The sequence below is a fragment of the Thunnus albacares genome, chromosome 20, assembly GCF_914725855.1.
Source record: "Thunnus albacares chromosome 20, fThuAlb1.1, whole genome shotgun sequence".
Lineage (NCBI taxonomy): Eukaryota > Metazoa > Chordata > Actinopteri > Scombriformes > Scombridae > Thunnus > Thunnus albacares.
In genome coordinates this window covers 28,088,212-28,115,711 of record NC_058125.1, presented here as the reverse complement: position 1 = coordinate 28,115,711, position 27,500 = coordinate 28,088,212, and the positions used below count along the sequence as shown (strand labels likewise).

The 27,500-nt window shown below is 42.9% G+C and overlaps 4 protein-coding genes across 9 annotated transcripts in view; 2 read left to right on the top strand and 2 right to left on the bottom strand.

The window, feature by feature from the left end:
- The window catches only part of rnls (renalase, FAD-dependent amine oxidase), an 18,122-nt gene extending 13,514 nt beyond the window's left edge, over window positions 1-4,608 (bottom strand). Inside the window, exon 1 of the mRNA XM_044337771.1 lies at window positions 4,485-4,608. Within this exon, the coding sequence (XP_044193706.1) occupies window positions 4,485-4,581 (97 nt within the window). The 5' untranslated portion in view covers window positions 4,582-4,608. The remainder of the gene's footprint in view (window positions 1-4,484) is intronic.
- Window positions 128-18,996, top strand: lipf (lipase, gastric). Of its 3 annotated transcripts, XM_044337765.1 has the most exons (12): window positions 131-305; window positions 4,102-4,173; window positions 4,213-4,245; window positions 6,826-6,937; window positions 10,695-10,893; window positions 11,381-11,490; window positions 11,579-11,715; window positions 14,019-14,165; window positions 14,538-14,609; window positions 14,715-14,783; window positions 14,938-15,048; window positions 18,171-18,996. In XM_044337765.1, exons 1-12 carry the CDS (start codon window positions 279-281, stop codon window positions 18,291-18,293), a joined length of 1,212 nt encoding a protein of 403 aa, XP_044193700.1. In that variant the 5' UTR covers window positions 131-278; the 3' UTR covers window positions 18,294-18,996. The 3 variants fall into 3 exon arrangements, with proteins under 3 accessions (XP_044193701.1, XP_044193700.1, XP_044193699.1); XM_044337764.1 differs by having other exon boundaries at window positions 4,102-4,245; window positions 18,171-18,995; XM_044337766.1 differs by lacking the exons at window positions 4,102-4,173; window positions 4,213-4,245 and having other exon boundaries at window positions 128-305.
- Window positions 18,997-19,062: 66 nt separating this feature from the next.
- ankrd22 (ankyrin repeat domain 22) lies at window positions 19,063-23,279 on the bottom strand. Of its 2 annotated transcripts, none has more exons than XM_044337772.1 (6): window positions 23,180-23,279; window positions 20,523-20,714; window positions 19,785-19,892; window positions 19,621-19,698; window positions 19,357-19,455; window positions 19,063-19,284 (listed from the first exon to the last, which is right to left on the bottom strand). In XM_044337772.1, exons 1-6 carry the CDS (start codon window positions 23,198-23,200, stop codon window positions 19,207-19,209), a joined length of 576 nt encoding a protein of 191 aa, XP_044193707.1. In that variant the 5' UTR covers window positions 23,201-23,279; the 3' UTR covers window positions 19,063-19,206. The 2 variants fall into 2 exon arrangements, with proteins under 2 accessions (XP_044193707.1, XP_044193708.1); XM_044337773.1 differs by having other exon boundaries at window positions 19,785-19,889.
- Window positions 23,280-24,732: 1,453 nt separating this feature from the next.
- stambpl1 (STAM binding protein-like 1) overlaps window positions 24,733-27,500 on the top strand; it is a 29,005-nt gene continuing 26,237 nt past the window's right edge. For 2 of the 3 annotated variants that reach the window (XM_044336930.1, XM_044336928.1), the window contains exon 1: window positions 24,734-24,997. The gene's annotated coding sequence lies outside the window, so the exon portion shown is untranslated. Of the gene's footprint in view, window positions 24,998-27,500 lie in introns of all 3 variants that reach the window. The other variant, XM_044336929.1, reaches the window with a different exon arrangement.

The window sequence follows — 27,500 nt, the reverse complement described above, 5'->3', positions numbered from 1 at the left end:
ACACACACACACACACACACACATTTAATTTAATTTCAGGCTATTTCACTACAATCATTTTTTGAATGTTTTTTCTGCATTTTGTTTTTTAATACACGGTTTCTGCTGATTTGTTTCCGGTCTCTGTACGTGTTGATTCGATCATTGATCTGTGTGATCGATCAGCTGGAGAACAAAGAGTTAACTAACCCGAGTGCTCTCTCTGACCAATCACAGAGCAGCAGTCCCTCTGACGTCACTGCCGGTGTCTTCCGTCTGTTCAGGCAAAAAACCGTCAAATGACCAGAGAGCAGGGCTGCGGACAGGTGAGTCTAAGAACCACATCACCGGCTTATTACCGGCTTATTACCGGCTTATTACCGGCTTATTACCGGGTCTTTAGCGGTTTATTACCGGGTCTTTAGCGGTTTATTACCGGGTCTTTAGCGGTTTATTACCGGGTCTTTAGCGGTTTATTACCGGGTCATTAGCGGGTCATTGTTTACCGGGTCATCGGCTGAACTACAGGTGTAATCAGGTGTTCGAGTTAAAACAGGCTGTAAACAGGCTGAACATCAGAGTTAAAACAGGCTGTAAACAGGCTGTAAACAGGCTGAACATCAGAGTTAAAACAGGCTGTAAACAGGCTGTAAACAGGCTGACAGTCGTGCAGAAAACGTGACGTAAACGTGTGACAGATGATGTCAGGTGAAACAGACGGAAACTCTGATTTCTGTTTGAAGCAAAAACAAAAGAATAAAACAGTCGGTCAGTCAGCAGACAGAAACAGACGCCACATGAAAAACAATCATTCAATCATTTAGAATTAATGAAGTTTATTCCAGCAGGATGATCAATCAACATGTACAGAAATCTCATTTTAAATTTACATCATCAATACTTTATAATCAATCCTTCAGTATGATTCAACAGAAAAATACCAATCGCTGCTTTCAAACGAGGATCAATAACAAGCTGATGAAGTGAAATCAGAAATAAATATTAATTCCAATAAACAACAACAATAATAATAATAATAATAACAATAATAATAATAATAATAATAATAATAATAATAATGGTAGTTGTTGTTGTAAATGTGGCGTCTGATAACTGTCACATGAACAAATCAATAAATCAATCAATAACTGCTGAGTCTGTGATCTGCTGATCAGTTACACTAGTACAACAAATCACAAGCGGCGTGTAGTGACACGTTTCCCATCAGCCAGCAGTGATTGGTCCGCCAGAGAGGGTAGGCGGAGCTAACACAGACAGGCGACACTGTGGATCTCTGGGTAATGAAGTCCAAAAACACACCTGCAGTTACCGCTGATCACCACAGGCGCCGCCAAAGAGTACAGTACAGACTACAGTGTGTCAGTTAATGTGCAGTACAGACTACAGTGTGTCAGTTAATGTGCAGTACAGACTACAATGTGTCAGTTAATGTGCAGTACAGACTACAGTGTGTCAGTTAATGTGCAGTACAGACTACAGTGTGTCAGTTAATGTGCAGTACAGACTACAATGTGTCAGTTCATGTGCAGTACAGACTACAGTGTGTCAGTTCATGTGCAGTACAGACTACAATGTGTCAGTTAATGTGCAGTACAGACTACAATGTGTCAGTTCATGTGCAGTACAGACTACAGTGTGTCAGTTCATGTGCAGTACAGACTACAGTGTGTCAGTTAATGTACAGTACAGACTACAGTGTGTCAGTTCATGTACAGTACAGACTACAGTGTGTCAGTTCATGTGCAGTACAGACTACAGTTTGTCAGTACATGTACAGTACAGACAACAGTGTGTCAGTTGATGTACAGTACTGACTACAGTGTGTCAGTTAATGTGCAGTACAGACAACAGTGTGTCAGTAAATGTACAGTACAGACTACAGTGTGTCAGTTAATGTACAGTACAGACAACAGTGTGTCAGTTCATGTGCAGTATAGACTACAGTGTGTCAGTTCATGTGCAGTACAGACTACAGTGTGTCAGTTAATGTGCAGTATAGACTACAGTGTGTCAGTTAATGTGCAGTACAGACAACAGTGTGTCAGTTAATGTGCAGTGCAGACTACAGTGTGTCAGTTAATGTACAGTACAGACAACAGTGTGTCAGTTCATGTGCAGTACAGACTACAGTGTGTCAGTTAATGTACAGTGCAGACTACAGTGTGTCAGTTAATGTACAGTACAGACAACAGTGTGTCAGTAAATGTGCAGTACAGACTACAGTGTGTCAGTTAATGTGCAGTACAGACTACAGTGTGTCAGTTAATGTACAGTACAGACAACAGTGTGTCAGTTCATGTACAGTACAGACAACAGTGTGTCAGTAAATGTGCAGTACAGACAACAGTGTGTCAGTAAATGTACAGTACAGACTACAGTGTGTCAGTTAATGTACAGTACAGACAACAGTGTGTCAGTTCATGTGCAGTACAGACAACAGTGTGTCAGTTCATGTACAGTACAGACTACAGTGTGTCAGTTAATGTACAGTACAGACAACAGTGTGTCAGTTGATGTACAGTACAGACTACAGTGTGTCAGTAAATGTGCAGTACAGACTACAGTGTGTCAGTTAATGTGCAGTACAGACTACAGTGTGTCAGTTGATGTACAGTACAGACTACAGTGTGTCAGTAAATGTACAGTACAGACTACAGTGTGTCAGTAAATGTACAGTACAGACTACAGTGTGTCAGTTAATGTACAGTACAGACAACAGTGTGTCAGTTCATGTACAGTACAGACTACAGTGTGTCAGTTAATGTACAGTACAGACAACAGTGTGTCAGTTGATGTACAGTACAGACTACAGTGTGTCAGTAAATGTGCAGTACAGACTACAGTGTGTCAGTTCATGTGCAGTACAGACTACAGTGTGTCAGTTCATGTACAGTACAGACAACAGTGTGTCAGTTGATGTACAGTACAGACTACAGTGTGTCAGTAAATGTGCAGTACAGACTACAGTGTGTCAGTTCATGTGCAGTACAGACTACAGCGTGTCAGTTAATGTACAGTACAGACAACAGTGTGTCAGTTAATGTACAGTACAGACTACAGTGTGTCAGTAAATGTGCAGTACAGACTACAGTGTGTCAGTTAATGTGCAGTACAGACTACAGTGTGTCAGTTGATGTACAGTACAGACTACAGTGTGTCAGTAAATGTACAGTACAGACTACAGTGTGTCAGTTAATGTACAGTACAGACAACAGTGTGTCAGTTGATGTACAGTACAGACTACAGTGTGTCAGTAAATGTGCAGTACAGACTACAGTGTGTCAGTAAATGTGCAGTACAGACTACAGTGTGTCAGTTCATGTGCAGTACAGACTACAGTGTGTCAGTTAATGTACAGTACAGACTACAGTGTGTCAGTAAATGTGCAGTACAGACAACAGTGTGTCAGTTCATGTGCAGTACAGACTACAGTGTGTCAGTTAATGTACAGTACAGACTAGTGTGTCAGTTGATGTGCAGTACAGACTACAGTGTGTCAGTAAATAAATGCTGCAGCTTCTCGAGACCAAGAAAAGTCTCGTCTGTTGTTTCCCAGCTGCTGCTGGAAGAGTGAAGGCGTTAGCTCCAAAGTTAGCAACGATAGCTTAGCTTAACCTACGGAGAAATGTGGCTGCTTCACTCTGTAACATCCAACAATGTTTCACTTTTTTCCCTCTTGTGATTAATCGATTAGTTGAAGATTATGTACAATTTCAGTCGATCGAGATGTTCTTTGGTTGACTGAAGCTCTACTGCACACACAAAGAAACAAATCACACAAAATCAGACATAAAGTCACACGTTTACTATCAAACCTGACAACAAACACAAAGAAGGAAATTCTGCTTCCTCATACACAGAATAATCACATTATGAGAATATTAAAACACGTGTTTATAACACAAACACATTTCTCAGTGACGCTCAGCTGCAGAAACAAATAATCCATCAGTCACACTGAACACATGATGCTCCAACAGCTCCGTTATTTAACTCAACTCTCAAAAACACTGACTGTTATAACTCTGTGTGTGTGTGTGTGTGTGTGTGTGTGTGTGTGTGTGTGTGTGTGTGTGTGTGTGTGTGTGTGTGTGTGCGCAGATGATGCAGTGTGTTGTGGCGTGTGTGTTGCTCCTCGTCGGATCAGCTGACGCTTTGAGACGTCTGGCCGACGTCCCGCCAAGACTCGACCGACACTCCGTTCTCCTGCGGGACAAACTAGACCCTGAAGTGCACATGAACATTGTGAGTACTGTGAGTGTTTCCCTGTGCTAACATGCTAACATGCTAACACGCTAACAAACCAACCAATGAACTGATCTACTAACAAGTGTTGTGTTTGTATCAAAGCTGAAATATCTATTAATTATGACATCGCTGCACTGGGTCACATGTTCCTTCATCCGTCTGTCTGTATGTTTGTGTGTCTGTGTGTGTTTGTCCTTTGTGTATCTCGGGAACTGTTCATGTGATCTACGTCATACCTGGCAGGTGGATCGCTGGGGAATCCAGGAAGTGCAACGTCCGTGTACAAAGTTGTTTGGATGAGCGGTTCTCGAGAAATATATAAAAATACCTCATAAATAATGTTGATAATGTTGATTTGCTTCTTCTTCTGCACCTGGAGTCAACAAGCAGAAATACAGACAGCGCCACTCTGCCATTGCAACCCACACTGTGGTCAGAGGTGGAATTACATCCGATGAGAACCAAATAGCATGAAGTTTAGAGAGTTAAGCTCTGTTCAGGGGACGTGGGTAAATTACAGTGTCTACTGATAGCCTGCATATGAGGCATTTAGGGGACGTGGGTAAATTACAGCGTCTACTGATAGCCTGCATATGAGGCATTTAGGGGACGTGGGTAAATTACAGTGTCTACTGATAGCCTGCATATGAGGCATTTAGGGGACGTGGGTAAATTACAGTGTCTACTGATAGCCTGCATATGAGGCATTTAGGGGACGTGGGTAAATTACAGTGTCTACTGATAGCCTGCATATGAGGCGTTTAGGGGACGTGGGTAAATTACAGTGTCTACTGATAGCCTGCATATGAGGCATTTAGGGGACGTGGGTAAATTACAGTGTCTACTGATAGCCTGCATATGAGGCGTTTAGGGGACGTGGGTAAATTACAGTGTCTACTGATAGCCTGCATATGAGGCATTTAGGGGACGTGGGTAAATTACAGTGTCTACTGATAGCCTGCGTGTGAGGCGTTCAGGGGACGTGGGTAAATTATAGCCTCTCTCTAGATATTGAATAATCAGGCCGTTCTGAACAGGCGTGTTTTGATCGGGCGCTGCACTAGAGAATCTGTCTGTCAACAGTTTAAACACATTTATATTTTACAGCATTTATCCTCATTTTCATGTGACTGAATGTCGGGTTTGATACGAGTTACATCATTTCCATTTTCCCTGAAACATTTAGCCTAATAAATCATTTGATCTGATCATATTCAGCCCAGAGTTGTGCCTGGCAGGCGGTGAGGGAAACGTTGATGTATTTAGGGGAACTGAGATGACTCAACATGACAAGTTTGATTATTGAGGTCAGAGGTCGTGTTTCCTGTGTGTTGGAGGTCTGATGGACTTTGAGCTGCTGATATCTGATCCACATGTTGTGTTAGTTCAGTAAAGAGTCAGAGACACAAAGCACAGTCCTTCTTTGTTAATGTCAGAGGTCAGAGGTCACAGAGGAGTTCTCTGCTGTCTTTGAACTGAAGTCCTTTTAAAGCCTGTAAAAAACCAGGCAGAGCTGATCAGATATGGATCAATATTCTGTTACTGCGTCGACTGTTTCTGCCTCAGATGTTTCCAGAAACACACGTTAGTGTTCAGCGGCTGAGGCAGTGTGACTTCATTCTCTGCTCAGGACGCCGTTACTCTGCTACGTCTTTACAAAGCAAACAGTTGTTTACTGACGGCTACTGAAGCTAAATCTCATTTTTTGGATCTTTAACACTTTTTTCCGTATTTTTCTAATAATTTGTACCAAATTGCACCTCTGCTGCTGTTAGCTTTCATTAGCGTCCGTTAGCCTCTGTTAGCTGCCGTTAGCCTCTGTTAGCTGTCGTTAGCTTCCATTAGCTGCCGTTTGCCTCTGTTAGCTGCCGTTAGCCTCTGTTAGCTGTCGTTAGCCTCTGTTAGCTGCCGTTAGCCTCTGTTAGCTGCCGTTAGCCTCTGTTAGCTGTCGTTAGCCTCTGTTAGCTGCCGTTAGCCTCTGTTAGGTGCTGTTAGCCTCTGTTAGCTTTCATTAGCGTCCGTTAGCTGTCGTTAGCTTCCATTAGCTGTCATTAGCCTCTGTTAGCTGCCGTTAGCCTCTGTTAGCTGCCGAGCGCGGGGCTGGGGGGGGGGGGGGGGGGGGTGTTATCATTCTGCTTTCATGACGTAGAGATTTCCCCGACGGTCGCGTCTACGTCAGCATCGTTTTCAAACAGCAGACGACACGTTGAGCCATTTTCAACTCATGAAATGCAGATTTTTATAAATTTGGTGTCAATGTCAATATTGACCGGATACAGAGATAGATGCTAATAGATAGATGCTAATATTTTTAATCACTGGCCCAACTGTGTAAAAACTGTGTATATATATACACATACATACATATATATATATAACTCAATAACCTGCTGAAGAACATCTTTAAAAATAACATTTAACTTTAAAATGTAAAAACTGTTTTCTGATGGTTTCAAGTGACTCACAAGAGTAGTAATAACATAGTGTGCGTGTGCGTGTGTGCGTGCGCGTGCGTGTGTGTGTGTGTGTGTGTGTGTGTGTGTGTGTGTGTGTGTGTGTGTGTGTGTGTGTGTGCAGACAGAGATCATCCACAGGTGGGGTTACCCGGCGGAGGAGCACCAGGTGGTGACGGAGGACGGGTTCATCCTGACTGTCAACAGGATCCCACAAGGACTCAAACACACTACAGGTGAGACTTTCCATCTCTGAGACGACCAATCAGAGCAGAGAGAACCAATCACAGAGGACCAATCAGAGCAAAGAGGACCAATCAGAGCAGAGAAGACCAATCACAGAGGACCAATCAGAGCAAAGAGGACCAATCAGAGCAGAGAAGACCAATCACAGAGGACCAATCAGAGCAGAGAGGACCAATCAGAGCAGAGAGGACCAATCAGAGCAGAGAGGACCAATCAGTTTACTGTCATAGAGACTAAAGAAACCAGAAAATATTCAGTTGGAATCAGAAAATTTGACTTTTTTTTATTAAAAAATGACTCAAATAGATGAATTGATCAGCAGATCGATGCTGATTAATTGAATAATTAGTAACTCAACGTCCAGTCAGGTGGAATAAACCAGAGAAAGACGTCTGCAGTCTTTTCACTTCACATTCTCTGATATTTCTTTATTTATGGAGAGTTACTCAGAGCAAACGTCTTCCTCTTTAGTGGTTTTCTGTTATTTATATCCTGTTCTCATGTCACATGTTAAACAGGGTCAAAGGTCAGAAACTTGAGATGAACGTATGTAGAAACACTGCCTGCAAGTCAAAGTCCAGGGCTTCAACCTGCCGCCAACACTTTGTTTGCAACATGTTTTTACCTTTGAGATAAGGTGACTGTGAATCATGCAGATATTCTAGTAAAGCAACAGAATATGAATGTAGAGCTGCAGATGAGCAGAATGTGTCAGTTTTAATGTAAACAAGCTGCTGTAAGACATTAAAATGATATAAAAGCTCATTACAGGTATAGAAGCACACATGTGTCAGAGTGGATATTAAAACTCTTAACTAAAGTCACTCCAACCTCAACTCTGATGTTTCATGAAGCAGGAAGTGAAACTGAAACTTTTTGCATTTCTGGAGAAACAGGAAGTTCAGTCCGGTCATCAGATGCTTACTTCCTGTTTCACCAGCTGAACTTTACCCTGAAATGTTCATGTGATGTTTGCACTGCTTCCTTTTTATATATATTTACCGTTCAGCGAAGATCTGCTGCGATGAGAAGGAAATAAAACAAGAATAATCTGATCGTATCAGATAATATAACAACATGATGCTGGTTTAATGTCAATTCTCTGATAGTTATGTAGGTTATGTTAGGTTTATATTAGGGTTGTGTTCAGGTTATGTTAGCGTGATGTTAGCGTGATGTTAGCATGATGTTAGCGTGATGTTAGGGTGATGTTAGGGTGATGTTCTGATTATGTTAGCGTGATGTTAGCGTGATGTTAGGGTGATGTTAGCGTGATGTTAGGGTGATGTTAGGGTAATGTTAGCGTGATGTTAGGGTGATGTTCTGATTATGTTAGCGTGATGTTAGCGTGATGTTAGGGTGATGTTAGCGTGATGTTAGGGTGATGTTAGGTTTATATTAGGGTTGTGTTCAGGTTATGTTAGCGTGATGTTAGCGTGATGTTAGGGTGATGTTAGGGTGATGTTAGGGTGATGTTCTGATTATGTTAGCGTGATGTTAGCGTGATGTTAGGGTGATGTTAGGGTGATGTTAGGGTAATGTTAGCGTGATGTTAGGGTGATGTTCTGATTATGTTAGCGTGATGTTAGGGTGATGTTAGGGTGATGTTAGGGTGATGTTAGGTTTATATTAGGGTTGTGTTCAGGTTATGTTAGCGTGATGTTAGCGTGATGTTAGCGTGATGTTAGGGTGATGTTAGGGTGATGTTCTGATTATGTTAGCGTGATGTTAGCGTGATGTTAGGGTGATGTTAGGGTGATGTTAGCGTGATGTTAGGGTGATGTTCTGATTATGTTAGCGTGATGTTAGCGTGATGTCAGGGTGATGTTAGCGTGATGTTAGGGTGATGTTAGGGTAATGTTAGCGTGATGTTAGGGTGATGTTCTGATTATGTTAGCGTGATGTTAGGGTGATGTTAGGGTGATGTTAGCGTGATGTTAGCGTGATGTTAGGGTGATGTTAGCGTGATGTTAGCATGATGTTAGGGTGATGTTCTGATTATGTTAGCGTGATGTTAGCGTGATGTTAGGGTGATGTTAGGGTGATGTTAGCGTGATGTTAGGGTAATGTTAGCGTGATGTTAGCATGATGTTAGGGTGATGTTAGCGTGATGTCAGGGTGATGTTAGCATGATGTTAGGGTGATGTTAGGGTGATGTTAGCGTGATGTTAGTGTGATGTTAGGGTGATGTTCTGATTATGTTAGCGTGATGTTAGCGTGATGTTAGGGTGATGTTAGCGTGATGTTAGGGTGATGTTAGGGTGATGTTAGGGTGATGTTCTGATTATGTTAGCGTGATGTTAGGGTGATGTTAGTGTGATGTTAGGGTAATGTTAGCGTGATGTTAGGGTGATGTTAGCGTGATGTTAGGGTGATGTTCTGATTATGTTAGCGTGATGTTAGCATGATGTTAGGGTGATGTTAGCGTGATGTTAGGGTGATGTTAGCGTGATGTTAGCGTGATGTTAGGGTGATGTTCTGATTATGTTAGCGTGATGTTAGCGTGATGTTAGGGTGATGTTAGCGTGATGTTAGGGTGATGTTAGGGTGATGTTAGGGTGATGTTCTGATTATGTTAGCGTGATGTTAGCGTGATGTTAGGGTGATGTTAGGGTAATGTTAGCGTGATGTTAGGGTGATGTTAGGGTAATGTTAGCGTGATGTTAGGGTGATGTTAGGGTGATGTTAGGGTAATGTTAGCGTGATGTTAGCGTGATGTTAGGGTGATGTTAGGGTAATGTTAGCGTGATGTTAGGGTGATGTTAGGGTAATGTTAGCATGATGTTAGGGTGATGTTAGCGTGATGTCAGGGTGATGTTAGCATGATGTTAGGGTGATGTTAGGGTGATGTTAGCGTGATGTTAGTGTGATGTTAGCGTGATGTTAGGGTGATGTTCTGATTATGTTAGCGTGATGTTAGCGTGATGTTAGGGTGATGTTAGCGTGATGTTAGGGTGATGTTAGGGTGATGTTAGGGTGATGTTAGGGTGATGTTCTGATTATGTTAGCGTGATGTTAGGGTAATGTTAGCGTGATGTTAGGGTGATGTTAGCGTGATGTTAGGGTGATGTTCTGATTATGTTAGCGTGATGTTAGCATGATGTTAGGGTGATGTTAGCGTGATGTTAGGGTGATGTTAGCGTGATGTTAGGGTGATGTTCTGATTATGTTAGCGTGATGTTAGCGTGATGTTAGGGTGATGTTAGCGTGATGTTAGGGTGATGTTAGGGTGATGTTAGGGTGATGTTAGGGTAATGTTCTGATTATGTTAGCGTGATGTTAGCGTGATGTTAGGGTGATGTTAGGGTGATGTTAGCGTGATGTTAGGGTGATGTTAGGGTAATGTTAGGGTGATGTTAGCGTGATGTTAGGGTGACGTTAGGGTAATGTTAGGGTAATGTTAGGGTGACGTTAGGGTAATGTTAGCGTGATGTTAGGGTGATGTTAGGGTAATGTTCTGATTATGTTAGCGTGATGTTAGCGTGATGTTAGGGTGATGTTAGGGTGATGTTAGGGTGATGTTAGGGTGATGTTAGCGTGATGTTAGGGTGATGTTAGGGTGATGTTAGGGTGATGTTAGCGTGATGTTAGGGTGATGTTAGGGTGATGTTAAGGTGATGTTAGGGTAATGTTAGGGTAATGTTAGGGTGACGTTAGGGTAATGTTAGCGTGATGTTAGGGTGACCTCTAACGTCTGAAGCCTGTCTTTGCTGGTTGTCTGAAAGTAAATGTCGGTTGTGTTTTCAGGTCCGCGGCCGGCAGTCCTGCTGCAGCACGGCCTCCTGGCTGCTGGCAGTAACTGGATCACCAACCTGCCCAACTGCAGTCTGGGATATGTGCTGGCCGACGCCGGCTACGACGTCTGGCTGGGAAACAGCCGAGGAAACACCTGGTCCAGGAAACACCAGACGCTCCACCCAGACCAGGAGGACTTCTGGAAGTTCAGGTAGATCCTCTACAACACACTGTTCCATCATGACGTCAGTCATAGATACAGAAGAAGAAACCTGCTGCTGTGTGTTAGTTTACCTGCAGGTTTTATATGATGTCTAGACTCAGTAATCACATTATGGGATGTTATTGTTTCTCCTCAGCAGCAGAAAAGACAATTATCACAGTTTACAGGAAGATTTTAATTAGAAAAATACACAGTTACATCCTGTCTGTCTCTCTGCCTGTCTGTCTGCCTGTCTGTCTACCTGTCTGTCTGCCTGTCTGTCTACCTGTCTGTCTGCCTGTCTGTCTGCCTGTCTGTCTACCTGTCTGTCTGCCTGTCTGTCTGCCTGTCTGTCTACCTGTCTGTCTGCCTGTCTGTCTGCCTGTCTGTCTGTCTGTCTGTCTGCCTGTCTGTCTACCTGTCTGTCTGTCTGTCTGTCTGCCTGTCTGTCTACCTGTCTGTCTGCCTGTCTGTCTGCCTGTCTGTCTGTCTGTAGTTATGATGAGATGGCGCTGAAGGATCTTCCAGCTGTTGTAGACCACATCCTGAAGGTGACGGGACAGGACCAGATCTTCTATATCGGACACTCTCAGGGAACAACTATAGGTACCACACACTCAACTTCATCACAATAATCATCCTCATCCTCATCATCTTCATCACAGTCTCTCCGTATCTGTCTCTGATTTCCCAGCATTCATAGCGTTTTCCACGCTGCCAGAACTGGCCAATAAGATCAAGCTGTTCTTCGGTTTGGCTCCCGTGGCGACCGTGGCGTTCACCAGCAGCCCCATGACCAAACTGTCCGTCCTGCCAGACTTCCTCATCTGGGTAAGAACGAGTTCACTAACGATTTATCATCGTACCTGCTAACGAGCTAATATCACATGACTAATCACCTGCTAACGAGTTAATATCACATGACTGATCACCTGCTAACGAGTTAACATCATATGACTGATCACCTGCTAACGAGCTAATATCACATGACTGATCACCTGCTAACGAGTTAATATCACATGACTGATCACCTGCTAACGAGCTAACATCACATGACTGATCACCTGCTAACGAGTTAATATCACATGACTGATCACCTGCTAACGAGCTAATATCACATGACTGATCACCTGCTAACGAGTTAACATCACATGACTGATCACCTGCTAACGAGCTAATATCACATGACTGATCACCTGCTAACGAGCTAATATCACATGACTGATCACCTGCTAACGAGCTAATATCACATGACTGATCACCTGCTAACGAGTTAACATCACATGACTGATCACCTGCTAACGAGTTAACATCACATGACTGATCACCTGCTAACGAGTTAATATCACATGACTGATCACCTGCTAACGAGCTAATATCACATGACTGATCACCTGCTAACGAGCTAACATCACGACTGATCACCTGCTAACGAGCTAATATCACATGACTGATCACCTGCTAACGAGTTAATATCACATGACTGATCACCTGCTAACGAGCTAATATCACATGACTGATCACCTGCTAACGAGTTAACATCACATGACTGATCACCTGCTAACGAGTTAACATCACATGACTGATCACCTGCTAACGAGTTAATATCACATGACTGATCACCTGCTAACGAGCTAACATCACATGACTGATCACCTGCTAACGAGTTAATATCACATGACTGATCACCTGCTAACGAGCTAATATCACATGACTGATCACCTGCTAACGAGTTAATATCACATGACTGATCACCTGATACGTCAAGTCAGTTTTATTTATAAGCTCTAAATCATAACAGAAGTGATCTCAGGTGCACGTGGAGCATCCAGACTGAACTCTTTAATCTACAGACGCACAACGTTCCTGCACGAGCAGCAGCAGGAAAACATCTGGACGCCGTCTGTCTCGACCGGATGGGTTGAGAGAGAAAGAAGAGAGAGACAGAATAATAACAATGATCATAATATTGATAATAGAGATACGACTAATAATATTAGCAGTGACGGGCGTAACACTCCGGGGAAGAAGTCACGTTAGTAACAAGCATTAATGGTGCACTAATGGTGCACTAATGGTGCACTAATGGTGCACTAATGGTGCATGAATACATACAGATGGAGAGGAGGAGAGAGGAGCCCAGTGCATCATGGGAAGTCCCCCAGAGGAAACTACAGAGTCCAACATTGTTTTTGCAAATGTTCACACCTGCTCGACATTATTTTAGTGACCTCTGATTGGTGTAATCAGGAGTCGTGAATAACAATCGTTACATATTTATGTTTATTCTCAGTCAGCAGTTTTAAATGTGATTCAGTGTCGCCGCTCTGGTCCCAGAAATATATTTAACTATAGCTGCTGCTGTCGACAACTTCATGTTTGTGATTATGGAGCTGCTAATAATCAGAGCTGGTTTCTCAGCAGATGTGTTACTGGGGGAGGAGAACCAGTTAGAAACATGAACTGGTTGGTGGTGAACCGTGAGCTTCTGCTTACAGTCACCCAGCCGCCCTGACTTCTACTAGCGGGAGCTACGCTAGGTCGGCCCGCACCGGATACTGGGCGCTGGCTAACTACATTAGCTGCTGACTGGTTTTCCGTGTTGCGGAGCCGCGCTGCAAACACTGCAAATAAACTACATTTATTACACGTATCACTATCACTAAAGGAGGCAGAAGAATAACTGAACATATGACACACCGAGCAAGAGAGAGCAGGAGAACGAGAGGGAGAGAGAGAAGCCATCGCTAACTGCTAAGCTAAGCTAGTTGCTAAGCTAACTGCTGAGCTAAGTTAGCTGCTAAGCTAACTGCTAAGCTAAGCTAGTTGCTAAGCTAACTGCTGAGCTAAGTTAGCTGCTAAGCAGGTAATTTATCCACAGTAATGAAGAATAAAGTAGAAACGCTGTCAGTAAACACAGCCGGTAACCGGAAATGACGCAATACGCTTACTGGAGCACGTTAGCACGTCACCTGCTAACGAGTTAGCTCCATCAACACCACATCACCCAGTACTAAAGCTCCACTGGTTTCCCGTCCCTACTGGAGCCACAAACCCCCAGAGACTTGTTGATATTATTGATAATATATGGATGATGTATTGATTATGTATTGATGACGGTGTTTTCCTCTCAGGACCTGTTTGGTAGGCGGGACTTCCTGCCTCAGAGTAACGTGATCGAGTGGTTCGCAGAGCACGTGTGCGCGAAGAAGCTGCTGAGCGAGCTGTGCGGAAACCTCTTCTTCATCCTCTGCGGCTTCGACGAGAAAAACCTCAACATGGTTCGTATCAGAGAGAAAAGTCATCGACGATCAATCGTTTGAAGACTTACTGAATATATTTCAACAGTTCCAACTAATCAATCAATCGACTGATCATTGTGGCTCTAAGATGTTATTATAATAATGTTTACTGCTACTAATAATATTCATGTCTCATATATATTTATTGAGGGATGAACAGTATGTGAACCATCATGGAGGAAAACGCTGCTGTTACGTCATTTCCTGTTACGTCATTTCCTGTTACGTCATTTCCTGTTACGTCATTTCCTGTTACGTCATTAATACACAGCTTGTGGTAACGACACGTTTACAGACAGAGAGGATTGATGATGTTTGTGTAAATATCATTTGTTTGTGTGTTTGTTTCAGACTCGGACGCCGGTCTACACCACACACTGTCCTGCCGGGACCTCCGTACAGAACATGGTCCACTGGGCTCAGGTAACACACCTGATGTCTTCTAGTGTTTAGAAAGGCTGGACGATCAATATCAACATATTAGTTATTAATTATATCAACATATGTTGATTTCTTGTTGTGTTTCAGGCCGTTCATGGAGGGAAACTGATGGCGTTTGACTTCGGAGCTGCAGGAAACATGAAGCACTATAACCAGGTGAGACTGAACCTGAACCAATCACAGATCAATCACAGATCAATCACAGATCAATCACAGATCAATGAATAGGAGAATAAAACAGGAAGCAGAATTAGCACAGGGAGACGTTGCTAAGCTAACCGTCTGTGTTTACTTCCTGTCCCGTCCTCAGTCCACTCCCCCTCAGTACAACGTCCAGGACATGAAGGTTCCCACCGCTCTGTTTTCAGGGGGACAGGATACGCTGGCGGACCCTAAAGACGTGGCGGTCCTCCTCACTCAGGTCAGTGCTCTGATCCAGCAGGTCAAAGGTCACAGGAGACAGAAACACACTTTCCCATCAGCCTCAGCTCTAGTTAGCAGATGTTAGCATGCTAACACGCTAAGCTAAGATGGCTAACATGATAGCTGCTAAACAGCAACATGCAGGAAGCAGCTCGACCGTTCTGACCTGTGACATCATCACCTCATCACACCTGAACCTCACTGACCTGTCTGTCTGTCTCTACCTGTCTGTCTGTACCTGTCTGTCTGTCTGTACCTGTCTGTCTGTACCTGACTGTCTGTCTGTACCTGTCTGTCTGTCTCTACCTGTCTGTCTGTCTGTACCTGTCTGTCTGTCTCTACCTGTCTGTCTCTACCTGTCTGTCTGTCTGTACCTGTCTGTCTGTCTCTACCTGTCTGTCTGTCTGTACCTGTCTGTCTGTCTGTACCTGTCTGTCTCTACCTGTCTGTCTCTACCTGTCTGTCTCTACCTGTCTGTCTGTCTCTACCTGTCTGTCTGTCTCTACCTGTCTGTCTGTCTGTCTGTCTGTACCTGTCTGTCTCTACCTGTCTGTCTGTCTCTACCTGTCTGTCTCTACCTGTCTATCTGTCTCTACCTGTCTGTCTGTCTGTACCTGTCTGTCTCTACCTGTCTGTCTGTCTCTACCTGTCTGTCTGTCTGTACCTGTCTGTCTCTACCTGTCTGTCTGTCTGTACCTGTCTGTCTGTCTGTACCTGTCTGTCTCTACCTGTCTGTCTGTCTGTACCTGTCTGTCTGTCTCTACCTGTCTGTCTCTACCTGTCTGTCTGTCTGTCTGTCTGTACCTGTCTGTCTCTACCTGTCTGTCTGTCTCTACCTGTCTGTCTCTACCTGTCTGTCTGTCTGTCTCTACCTGTCTGTCTCTACCTGTCTGTCTCTACCTGTCTGTCTGTCTCTACCTGTCTGTCTGTCTGTCTCTACCTGTCTGTCTGTCTCTACCTGTCTGTCTGTCTGTCTCTACCTGTCTGTCTCTACCTGTCTGTCTGTCTCTACCTGTCTGTCTGTCTGTCTCTACCTGTCTGTCTCTACCTGTCTGTCTGTCTCTACCTGTCTGTCTGTCTGTCTCTACCTGTCTGTCTCTACCTGTCTGTCTGTCTCTACCTGTCTGTCTGTCTGTCTCTACCTGTCTGTCTGTCTGTCTCTACCTGTCTGTCTGTCTCTACCTGTCTGTCTGTCTCTACCTGTCTGTCTCTACCTGTCTGTCTGTCTCTACCTGTCTGTCTCTACCTGTCTGTCTGTCTGTACCTGTTTGTCTGTCTGTCTCTACCTGTCTGTCTCTACCTGTCTGTCTGTACCTGTCTGTCTGTACCTGTCTGTCTGTCTGTACCTGTCTGTCTGTCTGTCTGTACCTGTCTGTCTGTCTCTACCTGTCTGTCTGTACCTGTCTGTCTGTCTGTCTGTACCTGTCTGTCTGTCTCTACCTGTCTGTCTGTCTGTCTCTACCTGTCTGTCTCTACCTGTCTGTCTGTCTGTCTCTACCTGTCTGTCTGTACCTGTCTGTCTGTCTGTACCTGTCTGTCTGTCTGTCTCTACCTGTCTGTCTGTCTCTACCTGTCTGTCTGTACCTGTCTGTCTGTCTCTACCTGTCTGTCTGTCTCTACCTGTCTGTCTGTCTGTACCTGTCTGTCTCTACCTGTCTGTCTGTCTCTACCTGTCTGTCTGTCTCTACCTGTCTGTCTGTCTGTACCTGTCTGTCTCTACCTGTCTGTCTCTACCTGTCTGTCTGTCTGTACCTGTCTGTCTGTCTCTACCTGTCTGTCTCTACCTGTCTGTCTGTCTCTACCTGTCTGTCTGTCTGTACCTGTCTGTCTCTACCTGTCTGTCTGTCTGTACCTGTCTGTCTGTCTCTACCTGTCTGTCTCTACCTGTCTGTCTGTCTCTACCTGTCTGTCTCTACCTGTCTGTCTGTCTCTACCTGTCTGTCTGTCTGTACCTGTCTGTCTCTACCTGTCTGTCTGTCTGTACCTGTCTGTCTCTACCTGTCTGTCTGTCTGTACCTGTCTGTCTGTCTCTACCTGTCTGTCTCTACCTGTCTGTCTGTCTGTCTGTCTGTCTGTACCTGTCTGTCTCTACCTGTCTGTCTGTCTCTACCTGTCTGTCTCTACCTGTCTGTCTGTCTGTCTCTACCTGTCTGTCTCTACCTGTCTGTCTCTACCTGTCTGTCTGTCTGTCTCTACCTGTCTGTCTCTACCTGTCTGTCTGTCTCTACCTGTCTGTCTGTCTGTCTCTACCTGTCTGTCTGTCTCTACCTGTCTGTCTGTCTGTCTCTACCTGTCTGTCTCTACCTGTCTGTCTGTCTCTACCTGTCTGTCTGTCTGTCTCTACCTGTCTGTCTCTACCTGTCTGTCTGTCTCTACCTGTCTGTCTGTCTGTCTCTACCTGTCTGTCTCTACCTGTCTGTCTGTCTCTACCTGTCTGTCTGTCTGTCTCTACCTGTCTGTCTGTCTCTACCTGTCTGTCTGTCTCTACCTGTCTGTCTCTACCTGTCTGTCTGTCTGTACCTGTCTGTCTGTCTGTCTCTACCTGTCTGTCTCTACCTGTCTGTCTGTACCTGTCTGTCTGTACCTGTCTGTCTGTCTGTACCTGTCTGTCTGTCTGTCTGTACCTGTCTGTCTGTCTCTACCTGTCTGTCTGTACCTGTCTGTCTGTCTGTCTGTACCTGTCTGTCTGTCTCTACCTGTCTGTCTGTCTGTCTCTACCTGTCTGTCTCTACCTGTCTGTCTGTCTGTCTCTACCTGTCTGTCTGTACCTGTCTGTCTGTCTGTACCTGTCTGTCTGTCTGTACCTGTCTGTCTGTCTCTACCTGTCTGTCTGTACCTGTCTGTCTGTCTGTCTCTACCTGTCTGTCTGTCTCTACCTGTCTGTCTGTACCTGTCTGTCTGTCTCTACCTGTCTGTCTGTCTGTACCTGTCTCTACCTGTCTGTCTACCTGTCTGTCTGTCTGTCTCTACCTGTCTGTCTGTCTCTACCTGTCTGTCTGTCTCTACCTGTCTGTCTGTACCTGTCTGTCTGTCTGTACCTGTCTCTACCTGTCTGTCTGTACCTGTCTGTCTGTCTCTACCTGTCTCTACCTGTCTGTCTACCTGTCTGTGTGTCTGCAGGTGTCTAACCTGGTCTTCCATCAGCACATTGAACATTGGGAACATCTGGATTTTATTTGGGGTCTGGACGCTCCTGAGCAGATGTTTCCCTCCATCCTGAAGCTGCTGCAGGAGCACCGCTAGAGTCACAACGTCTGAATAACGTCTGGATAACGTCTGAATAACGTTTAATAACATTTTCATAATGTTTTAATAATGTTTTAATAACATTTTAATAATGTTTTAATCATGGTTTAATCATGTTGTGTGTTGCATTAAATTGATTTCCTGACAGCTGATAACAGTAAAGTGTCCTTCAGGTGTGTCTGAGCGCTCTGAGCCCTGGGTTTTGCCTCTCAGGCTACATACAGTCTGTGTTAATAGAACTGATGCATTTATATAAAAGAGACGTCTGTAAAAACGTCTACGATGATGTCGTTGTTTTACAGTATTATTATTATTATTATCTGACACATGTAACAACATCTGAAGCTGCTGTAACTTTATACAATCTGTCTGTTAGCTCATGCTAACATGCTAACATTAGCATGTTGATATCTTTGATTTATTTGTCTTCATTAGTTTTCAGTGTGGGAAGGACAGCAGCGACCAATCATGTGGCTGGAATCCCCGATGGGCGGGGCCACAGTTTGGTGGGCGGGGCCATACTTTGGGGGGCGGGGCTAAACGGTTTCACATTAGAATCACTGATTGTGCCTTTAAATGTTTTCTGATATAAACTAATAAATAACTCTGATCGACATGTTTTTATTAATAAAGTTTTGTTTGTTTTGTATTGAAATAAAGTTTGATCTGTTTTCTACAAAATAAAATGACTTCACGACAGTTTGTTTTCGTCTCGTCTTCACTTCCTGTTTGGCTGAAAATCAATACAATAAACAACAACAAAAACTGTTTTCAGTTAAATTTAATGAAAATTAAAGTTTACAGGATTGTTGAATAAATCTAAATGCAGGAAACAATCTGCTGGATCAATATTTACTGTATTTATTGATCATCTTGTTGTGATTAAAGGGACTTCCTGTCTTTCAGTCAGTCACTGGGTCTTCTTCAGCAGACAGATGATCTTGGTGAACTTCAGTCTGGTGGCGATGTCCAGCGGCGTCTCTCCGTCCTGCAACAGAACACACGGAGCGTCAGGATTGGTCAGATCTCCGGCGGGAGGCGTGACGTCGTTCATACGTACGTTGTTCTTGACGTCGGCGGCGGCGTTTCTGTGCAGCAGCAGAGGAACCAGACGATGACTCTTCCTCTGACACACGTAGTGAAGAGCCGTGTTTCCTTTCTGCACAGGAAGTGCATGTGATGATGTCAGAGTGCATGTGATGATGTCAGAGTATATGTGATGATGTCAGAGTATATGTGATGATGTCAGAGTGCATGTGATGATGTCAGAGTGCATGTGATGATGTCAGAGTACATGTGATGATGTCAGAGTTTTGTGACTCACGTAGTCGACGGCGTCGACGTTGACGCTGCTGCTCAGCAGCTCCTCCATCACAGCTGCGTGCTCCCTCTGCTTCTGTAACTACACACACACACACACACTTCAGTCTGCTGTGATGTCATCCTGAAAGAGGCTGCTGATTGGCTGAGTGAGGTGTACGTGTGTACCATGAGGAAGTATCCCAGCAGCAGGATGGGCATCAGGACGCAGATCATCAGATAATCCAACGCAGAGAACGTCTTCTTGGAGACGTAGTGAAGACACGTCCTCTGCTTCTGAGAGACAGACAGGTGAGACAGACAGGTGAGAGACAGACAGACAGGTGAGAGACAGACAGGCAAGTGAGACAGACAGGCAGGTGAGACAGACAGGTCAGACAGACAGACAGACAGGTGAGACAGACAGGCAGGTGAGAGACAGACAGGCAAGTGAGACAGACAGGCAGGTGAGAGACAGACAGGCAGGTGAGACAGACAGACAGGTGAGACAAGCAGACAGGTGAGAGACAGACAGGCAAGTGAGACAGACAGGCAGGTGAGAGACAGACAGGTCAGACAGACAGACAGGTGAGACAGACAGGCAGGTGAGAGACAGACAGGTCAGACAGACAGACAGGTGAGACAGACAGGCAGGTGAGAGACAGACAGGCAAGTGAGACAGACAGACAGGTGAGACAAGCAGACAGGTGAGAGACAGACAGGCAAGTGAGACAGACAGGCAGGTGAGAGACAGACAGGTGAGACAGACAGGTAGGTGAGAGACAGACAGGTGAGACAGACAGACAGGTGAGAGACAGACAGACAGGTGAGAGACAGACAGGCAGGTGAGAGACAGACAGGTAGATGTTATTACTCTTCATGAACCATCACTGACAGAAACATGATGACATCATCAGGTAAAAGTACCTTATTGGTCAGGTGGACGTCGGCCTGGTTTTCCAGCAGGTAGTGTATTGCCCTCCGGTTGCCTTGGCGACAGGCGGCGATGAGGGGCGTGTCTCCGGTGTGTTCCTCCTTCACGTTCAGGAGCTTCGGGTTGTTCGTCAGCAGCTCGTACAGCTGATGGACGTCTCCGTCATACGCCGCCTGACAGGCCGGCTGCATACAGGACACTGTTAGCAACGGGCTACATGCTGCACTATGCTAACAGTTAGCCTCCTGTCAGTGTTTGTGCTGAGCTAGGCTAACCATTCCCCCTGCTGTCAGTGTTTGTGCTAAGCTAGGCTAACAGTTTGTCTTGCTGTCAGTGTTTGTGCTAAGCTAGGCTAACGGTTTGTCCTACTGTCAGTGTTTGTGCTAAGCTAGGCTAACGGTTTGTCCTGCTGTCAGTGTTTGTGCTAAGCTAGGCTAACGGTTTGTCCTGCTGTCAGTGTTTGTGCTAAGCTAGGCTAACGGTTTGTCCTGCTGTCAGTGTTTGTGCTAAGCTAGGCTAACAGCTTGTCCTGCTGTCAGTGTTTGTGCTAAGCTAGGCTAACGGTTTGTCCTGCTGTCAGTGTTTGTGCTAAGCTAGGCTAACAGCTTGTCCTGCTGTCAGTGTTTGTGCTAAGCTAGGCTAACAGCTTGTCCTGCTGTCAGTGTTTGTGCTAAGCTAGGCTAACAGCTTGACCTGCTGTCAGTGTTTGTGCTAAGCTAGGCTAACGGTTTGTCCTGCTGTCAGTGTTTGTGCTAAGCTAGGCTAACAGCTTGACCTGCTGTCAGTGTTTGTGCTAAGCTAGGCTAACGGCTTGACCTGCTGTCAGTGTTTGTGCTAAGCTAGGCTAACGGTTTGTCCTGCTGTCAGTGTTTGTGCTAAGCTAGGCTAACGGCTTGTCCTGCTGTCAGTGTTTGTGCTAAGCTAGGCTAACGGTTTGTCCTGCTGTCAGTGTTTGTGCTAAGCTAGGCTAACAGCTTGACCTGCTGTCAGTGTTTGTGCTAAGCTAGGCTAACGGTTTGTCCTGCTGTCAGTGTTTGTGCTAAGCTAGGCTAACAGCTTGTCCTGCTGTCAGTGTTTGTGCTAAGCTAGGCTAACAGAGAGGACTGTTCCTCTAACAGCTTTGCATAAAGAACCATCATGTTGTTAACACACACACAGATAAACCAGTCTGTCCAGTAACAGATGTGATGTCTGACAGTGAACCACGTGACTCATGACGCTGGTTCAGATATTATCAAGTCAGCAAATCTGCCATCAAGGCAAACGTTGTTGTTGAACGTTGTTGTTCCTTTCTCATCAAAAACACAAACATCTGTGTTACTGTAACAGACGGCTGTTTCACCTCCTTTTCATCGCTTGTTGGAACCAAAATACTCTGATTTATATATCAATATTTTATATATCAAATACTTTGATTTATAAAAAATAACACAAAAGAAAGTAATTGTAACTTTAAGGCCTGACAGTTATGAGCAGAGCTCTGACATATGAAACACATCATCACACTGAACCGTCGGCTCTATCCAACGTCTCTGCTGCAGAAACAGGAAACAGGAAGCTGTCATCGACCGGCCCCGTCAGACTCCAAGTATGACTGACAGGGAGTGAGACAGACCGTCTTGCACGTTCATGTGAACTGTCGGCCATATTAAGTTCCAAACCGACCAGCAGCGAGTTCATGCTGACCTTCTGAGCACGTGCAGCGTCGACTGTGTTCACCATGGAGGCGACAACCTGCACAAACATTTACTCACTAACAGCTCAAACTAACAGCCGTTTCATATTGTCTCACAATATTTAGGGTCAAATATATGGTTCACTAGTCCAGAAACCAGTAGACGTGTGATTATGAACTGGTTCGGACGGGAACTGGAAGTTGTTTCCAGTGGAATCAGTTTGTTTTTTTATCCTTCATATCTCTGGTTGTTCTGTCCAGTTAGCAGTAATAAGTATCTGTATTTTGGATGATTTAAAAAACAAACAAACAAATAAATAAAAACACATCTACACCTTCTGGAACATCTTGCAGCAGCTGGTGGACGATCGTATCAAAATAAAATATATAAAAATGTAAATTTATAGTCAAAGATCAGAAACCACAAAGTTACGACACTTCCTGTTTGCACCAGAGAGTGAAGTTCAGGACATTTTTCTGATGTGGAAGATAAACATCCAGCTGATCATTATTATTATTCTGATCAGCAGGCTGCAGTTGAAGGTTTATTGATCAGACTTATTGATTCATGTTGTTTCTTCCTGAAACTAAAAACATCTGAGAAGTGAATGGAATGACTTCCGGTTTGGAATCTGGATCGTTTCATATTTTCACTCCAGAGTGACGACAGTCAGCTGATTAGAAATATAAATGTTCATGGTGCGTTCATGGTGCATTTCCTGTTTCAGGAGATTTTCAAGCAAAAACACAGAAAAGTAAAACATGTTTGTTTAAAGTTCAGATGTTTTTCTCTCATTTTAAAATTAATATTTTGAGTTTTGATGAATCAATAATGAAAACAAGTAAAACAGATGTAAAGATGACGTCACACAGAGTCGCTCTGTGCTGAGTGACGCGGATCCAGGTGAGACTCACCTGAGCAGCTAATTAACACTTTAATTAATGATTAACAAAACACACAGTTTCTGTTCTTACCTCCGAGTAAACCAGCCCCATGTCTGCCGCGGGAACTGCTCCCAACTCACCTGGACACGTGACGTCAACACACCGGCAACCGACACCACGTCCTTTACCGCATTTCAAAATAAAAGCCTCTGGCGCGGCAGGTATTTTTATTCAAAGTACAAAATGAGTTAAAAATAAATATGTAGACTCGTCATCATCCTCCATACATGAACACACGTCATCATCCTCTATACATTAATGACGTGGATTTTGAACACTGAATCCTGCAGAGACTCACGTGGACTCATTTATTCATTAAATACTCATTAATTTACAATTTATTCCTCTTAAATATAAACTGTTAATTGATAAACTGTGTATGTACATGTTTATATTTATTGATAAACTGTGTATGTACATGTTTATATTTATTGATAAACTGTGTGTGTACATGTTTATATTTGTTGATAGACTGTGTATGTACATGTTTATATTTATTGATAAACTGTGTGTGTACATGTTTATATTTATTGATAAACTGTGTAAACACACAGCTGCTCCTTCAGTCAGAGTTTATTTTCAAACTGTTGGTTTTCTTTGACCTTTGACTTCCTGTCTGTCAGAAACCAGTCGGACCATCTGAAGATGAGTCGATACCAGCTGATCACAACAGGAAGTGAGTCACAGCTGCAGACACACCTTGTAAAACTTTATTTAAAAACGTGACAGGATGAAGACAAACTGATCTGAAGTTTATACAGTTAAATGTTTGTGATGATGATGATGATGATGATGATGATGATGATGAGAGTCCAGCAGAGGGAGACACAGTCAATGATCCCCTCTAGATAAAATAGTTTGTGTCTATTATAGATTTATAATATTTTATAATATCTTTATATTCTGTAAAGTTCATTCTCAGCGTTTGAGCACTTCCGGTTTAAGTTGCTGGACCCTGATTGGCTCAGAACCAGCTGTGACGTCATCAGTCCTGCAGGTGTTTCTGTGTTTCATTGATAACTGAGTTATTCAGATTATCATGTTGATGATCTGTTGTCATAGCAACGAGTCCTTACAGCGCAGTTCATTAATAAACATAAACATATAAACAAAAACAAACCGAGTTTATTTAGTTTGGGAGCAAAACTTTTTCTGTTTATGTTGTTTTTTATTGTCTTTGATGTTTTTTATTTGTCAATTTTGTTCCGTTAGATTAATTTCATATTATGACTTTACAAACAACATGTAGCCTAAACTTCATAACTAAACCTGAAAAAAACAAACAAACAAACAAACAAACAAACAAACAAACAAACAAACAAACAAATTCATTTGCTTAACTTTGGTTTTCATCCTGTTTTTAATACTCCTACTACTACTAACGACAACAACAACAACAACAACAACAACAATAATAATCATAATAATAATAATAATAATAATAATAATAATAATAATAATAATAATAATAATAATAATAAAGCATTCCCCAGTTTGGTGTCTACAAAATGTGTCGGAGTGAAGCATCTGAACGCCTCTTCAGCAGCAGTGTGGCGCATGCGCAGAGAGAAAACACCCACTCCTGTCAAACCGGAAGGTGTGGGTGAGTCATCTGCGTGCCGAGACGATCTTTGAGCTCCTCCATCAGTCGCTGTTTGAAGCTTCAGGAGCTTTCAGCCATTTTCCCAGCAGCTTCCTCGGCGTTCAGACCCTTTAACCGGTTGCGCGTGAGTCCCGGAACCGGAGGCCGGGCTCGGTGTGAACGTACAGGTGAGAGCCCGGGTTATTTCCGCCTACCAGCGCCACGTGTGACCACGGGGATGCAGACATAAAACCGACAACAAACAGGTATATCACAGCCAGAGCTTTCTGCCTTCTGTCTCTGTCTTCTTCTGTGTTCACACAAACCAGCAGAACTAATCAATCAATCTGATCAATCAATCTGATTTCCTGTTTGACTAAATCTGTTTATTGTGCTTCACTCTCATCCGGCGCGTCACTATGTTATTGTTATTATTATTATTTATTATTTATTATTATTATTATTATTATTAATAATAATAATAATAATAATAATAATAATAATAATAATAATAATATCATATTGATTTAAAGAAAAGAATCACAAAAATGTGTAGTATTTATTTAATCAGGCATTTTTTAATTAAATCCATCTGTAGTCAGAAACAAGAACCCCTGAAGATTAACCCTCAATTTACCCATTAAAACACCTGTAATTAACCCTCAATTTACCCCTGAAAACACCTGTAATTAACCCTCAATTTACCCCTAAAAACACCTGTAATTAACCCTCAATTTACCCCTGAAAACACCTGTAATTAACCCTCAATTTACCCCTAAAAACACCTGTAATTAACCCTCAATTTACCCCTGAAAACACCTGTAATTAACCCTCAATTTACCCCTGAAAACACCTGTAATTAACCCTCAATTTACCCCTGAAAACACCTGTAATTAACCCTCAATTTACCCCTAAAAACACCTGTAATTAACCCTCAATTTACCCATTAAAACACCTGTAATTAACCCTTAATTTACCCCTGAAAACACCTGTAATTAACCCTTAATTTACCCCTGAAAACACCTGTAATTAACCCTCAATTTACCCATTAAAACACCTGTAATTAACCCTCAATTTACCCCTGAAAACACCTGTAATTAACCCTCAATTTACCCCTAAAAACACCTGTAATTAACCCTCAATTTACCCCTGAAAACACCTGTAATTAACCCTTAATTTACCCCTGAAAACACCTGTAATTAACCCTTAATTTACCCCTGAAAACACCTGTAATTAACCCTCAATTTACCCCTGAAAACACCTGTAATTAACCCTCAATTTACCCATTAAAACACCTGTAATTAACCCTTAATTTACCCCTGAAAACACCTGTAATTAACCCTCAATTTACCCATTAAAACACCTGTAATTAACCCTCAATTTACCCCTGAAAACACCTGTAATTAACCCTTAATTTACCCCTGAAAACACCTGTAATTAACCCTCAATTTACCCCTGAAAACACCTGTAATTAACCCTCAATTTACCCATTAAAACACCTGTAATTAACCCTCAATTTACCCCTGAAAACACCTGTAATTAACCCTCAATTTACCCGTGAAAACACCTGTAATTAACCCTTAATTTACCCATTAAAACACCTGTAATTAACCCTTAATTTACCCATTAAAACACCTGTAATTAACCCTTAATTTACCCCTGAAAACACCTGTAATTAAGTCTTAATTTACTCATGAAAACACCTGTAATTAACCCTTAATTCATCCCTGAATTTACACATTCCACATTAATGTGGAATTATAATATATTAAGGGTGTTTTAATTGGTTGTGTGCGCTGTTGAAGGATATCAATTCCTTAAAAACCACCAAAGTCCTACAGTAGGTCATATCATATCCAGATAAAGATACATATCATGATATACAGTAGGTCATATTATATCATGATATACAGTAGGTCATATTATATCATGATATACAGTAGGTCATATTATATCATGATATACAGTAGGTCATATCATGATATACAGTAGGTCATATTATATCATGATATACAGTAGGTCATATTATATCATGATATACAGTAGGTCATATCATATCCAGATAAAGATACATATCATGATATACAGTAGGTCATATTATATCATGATATACAGTAGGTCATATCATGATATACAGTAGGTCATATTATATCATGATATACAGTAGGTCATATTATATCATGATATACAGTAGGTCATATCATGATATACAGTAGGTCATATTATATCATGATATACAGTAGGTCATATTATATCATGATATACAGTAGGTCATATTATATCATGATATACAGTAGGTCATATTATATCATATCGGTGATTTTCAGTCATTTCAATGAATAAATAGTTTCTGGTCTGTGACTTTTCATACGTGAACCACGTCTCTGCTACAGAAGCAGATTTTACACGACTGTTAAAGAGTTAATGACTGAATGTTAGTTTGAGGTGAAGACGGTTGGTGTTTCCTGTTGACTGTTCACATTGTGTGTGTGTGTGTGTGTGTGTGTGTGTGTGTGTGTGTGTGTGTGTGTCAGATGTTCAGCAGTAGAAACATCAACAGGCGACTTTGTTGTAGTTTCAGTCTGCTGTTGGTTGCTGGATGTTTCTCTACTTCCTGTTAGCAGCTTAACGTCTTTCTGCTGCGTCGTCGTCCAGCAGATGAAAATATCAAAATACCAAAATGTCTGATGGGAAATATGCCGATAGCTAAAATCAGTAATAGTTTATATTTTGATATTGTGAGACCTATAAGATATGTTGCCAAGACAA

Excerpts from the sequence above, each read along its gene's own strand:
- lipf (XM_044337764.1), top strand. The coding sequence starts at position 279 with ATGACCAGAGAGCAGGGCTGCGGACAG. Across the intron at positions 4,246-6,825 it reads CTGAAGTGCACATGAACATT|ACAGAGATCATCCACAGGTG; the intron begins GTGAGTACTGTG and ends GTGTGTGTGCAG. Across the intron at positions 15,049-18,170 it reads TGGCGGTCCTCCTCACTCAG|GTGTCTAACCTGGTCTTCCA; the intron begins GTCAGTGCTCTG and ends GTGTGTCTGCAG.
- ankrd22 (XM_044337772.1), bottom strand. The coding sequence starts at position 23,200 with ATGGGGCTGGTTTACTCGGAG. Across the intron at positions 20,715-23,179 it reads TGGGGCTGGTTTACTCGGAG|CCGGCCTGTCAGGCGGCGTA; the intron begins GTAAGAACAGAA and ends TCCTGTATGCAG. Across the intron at positions 19,893-20,522 it reads ACGTCCACCTGACCAATAAG|AAGCAGAGGACGTGTCTTCA; the intron begins GTACTTTTACCT and ends TCTGTCTCTCAG.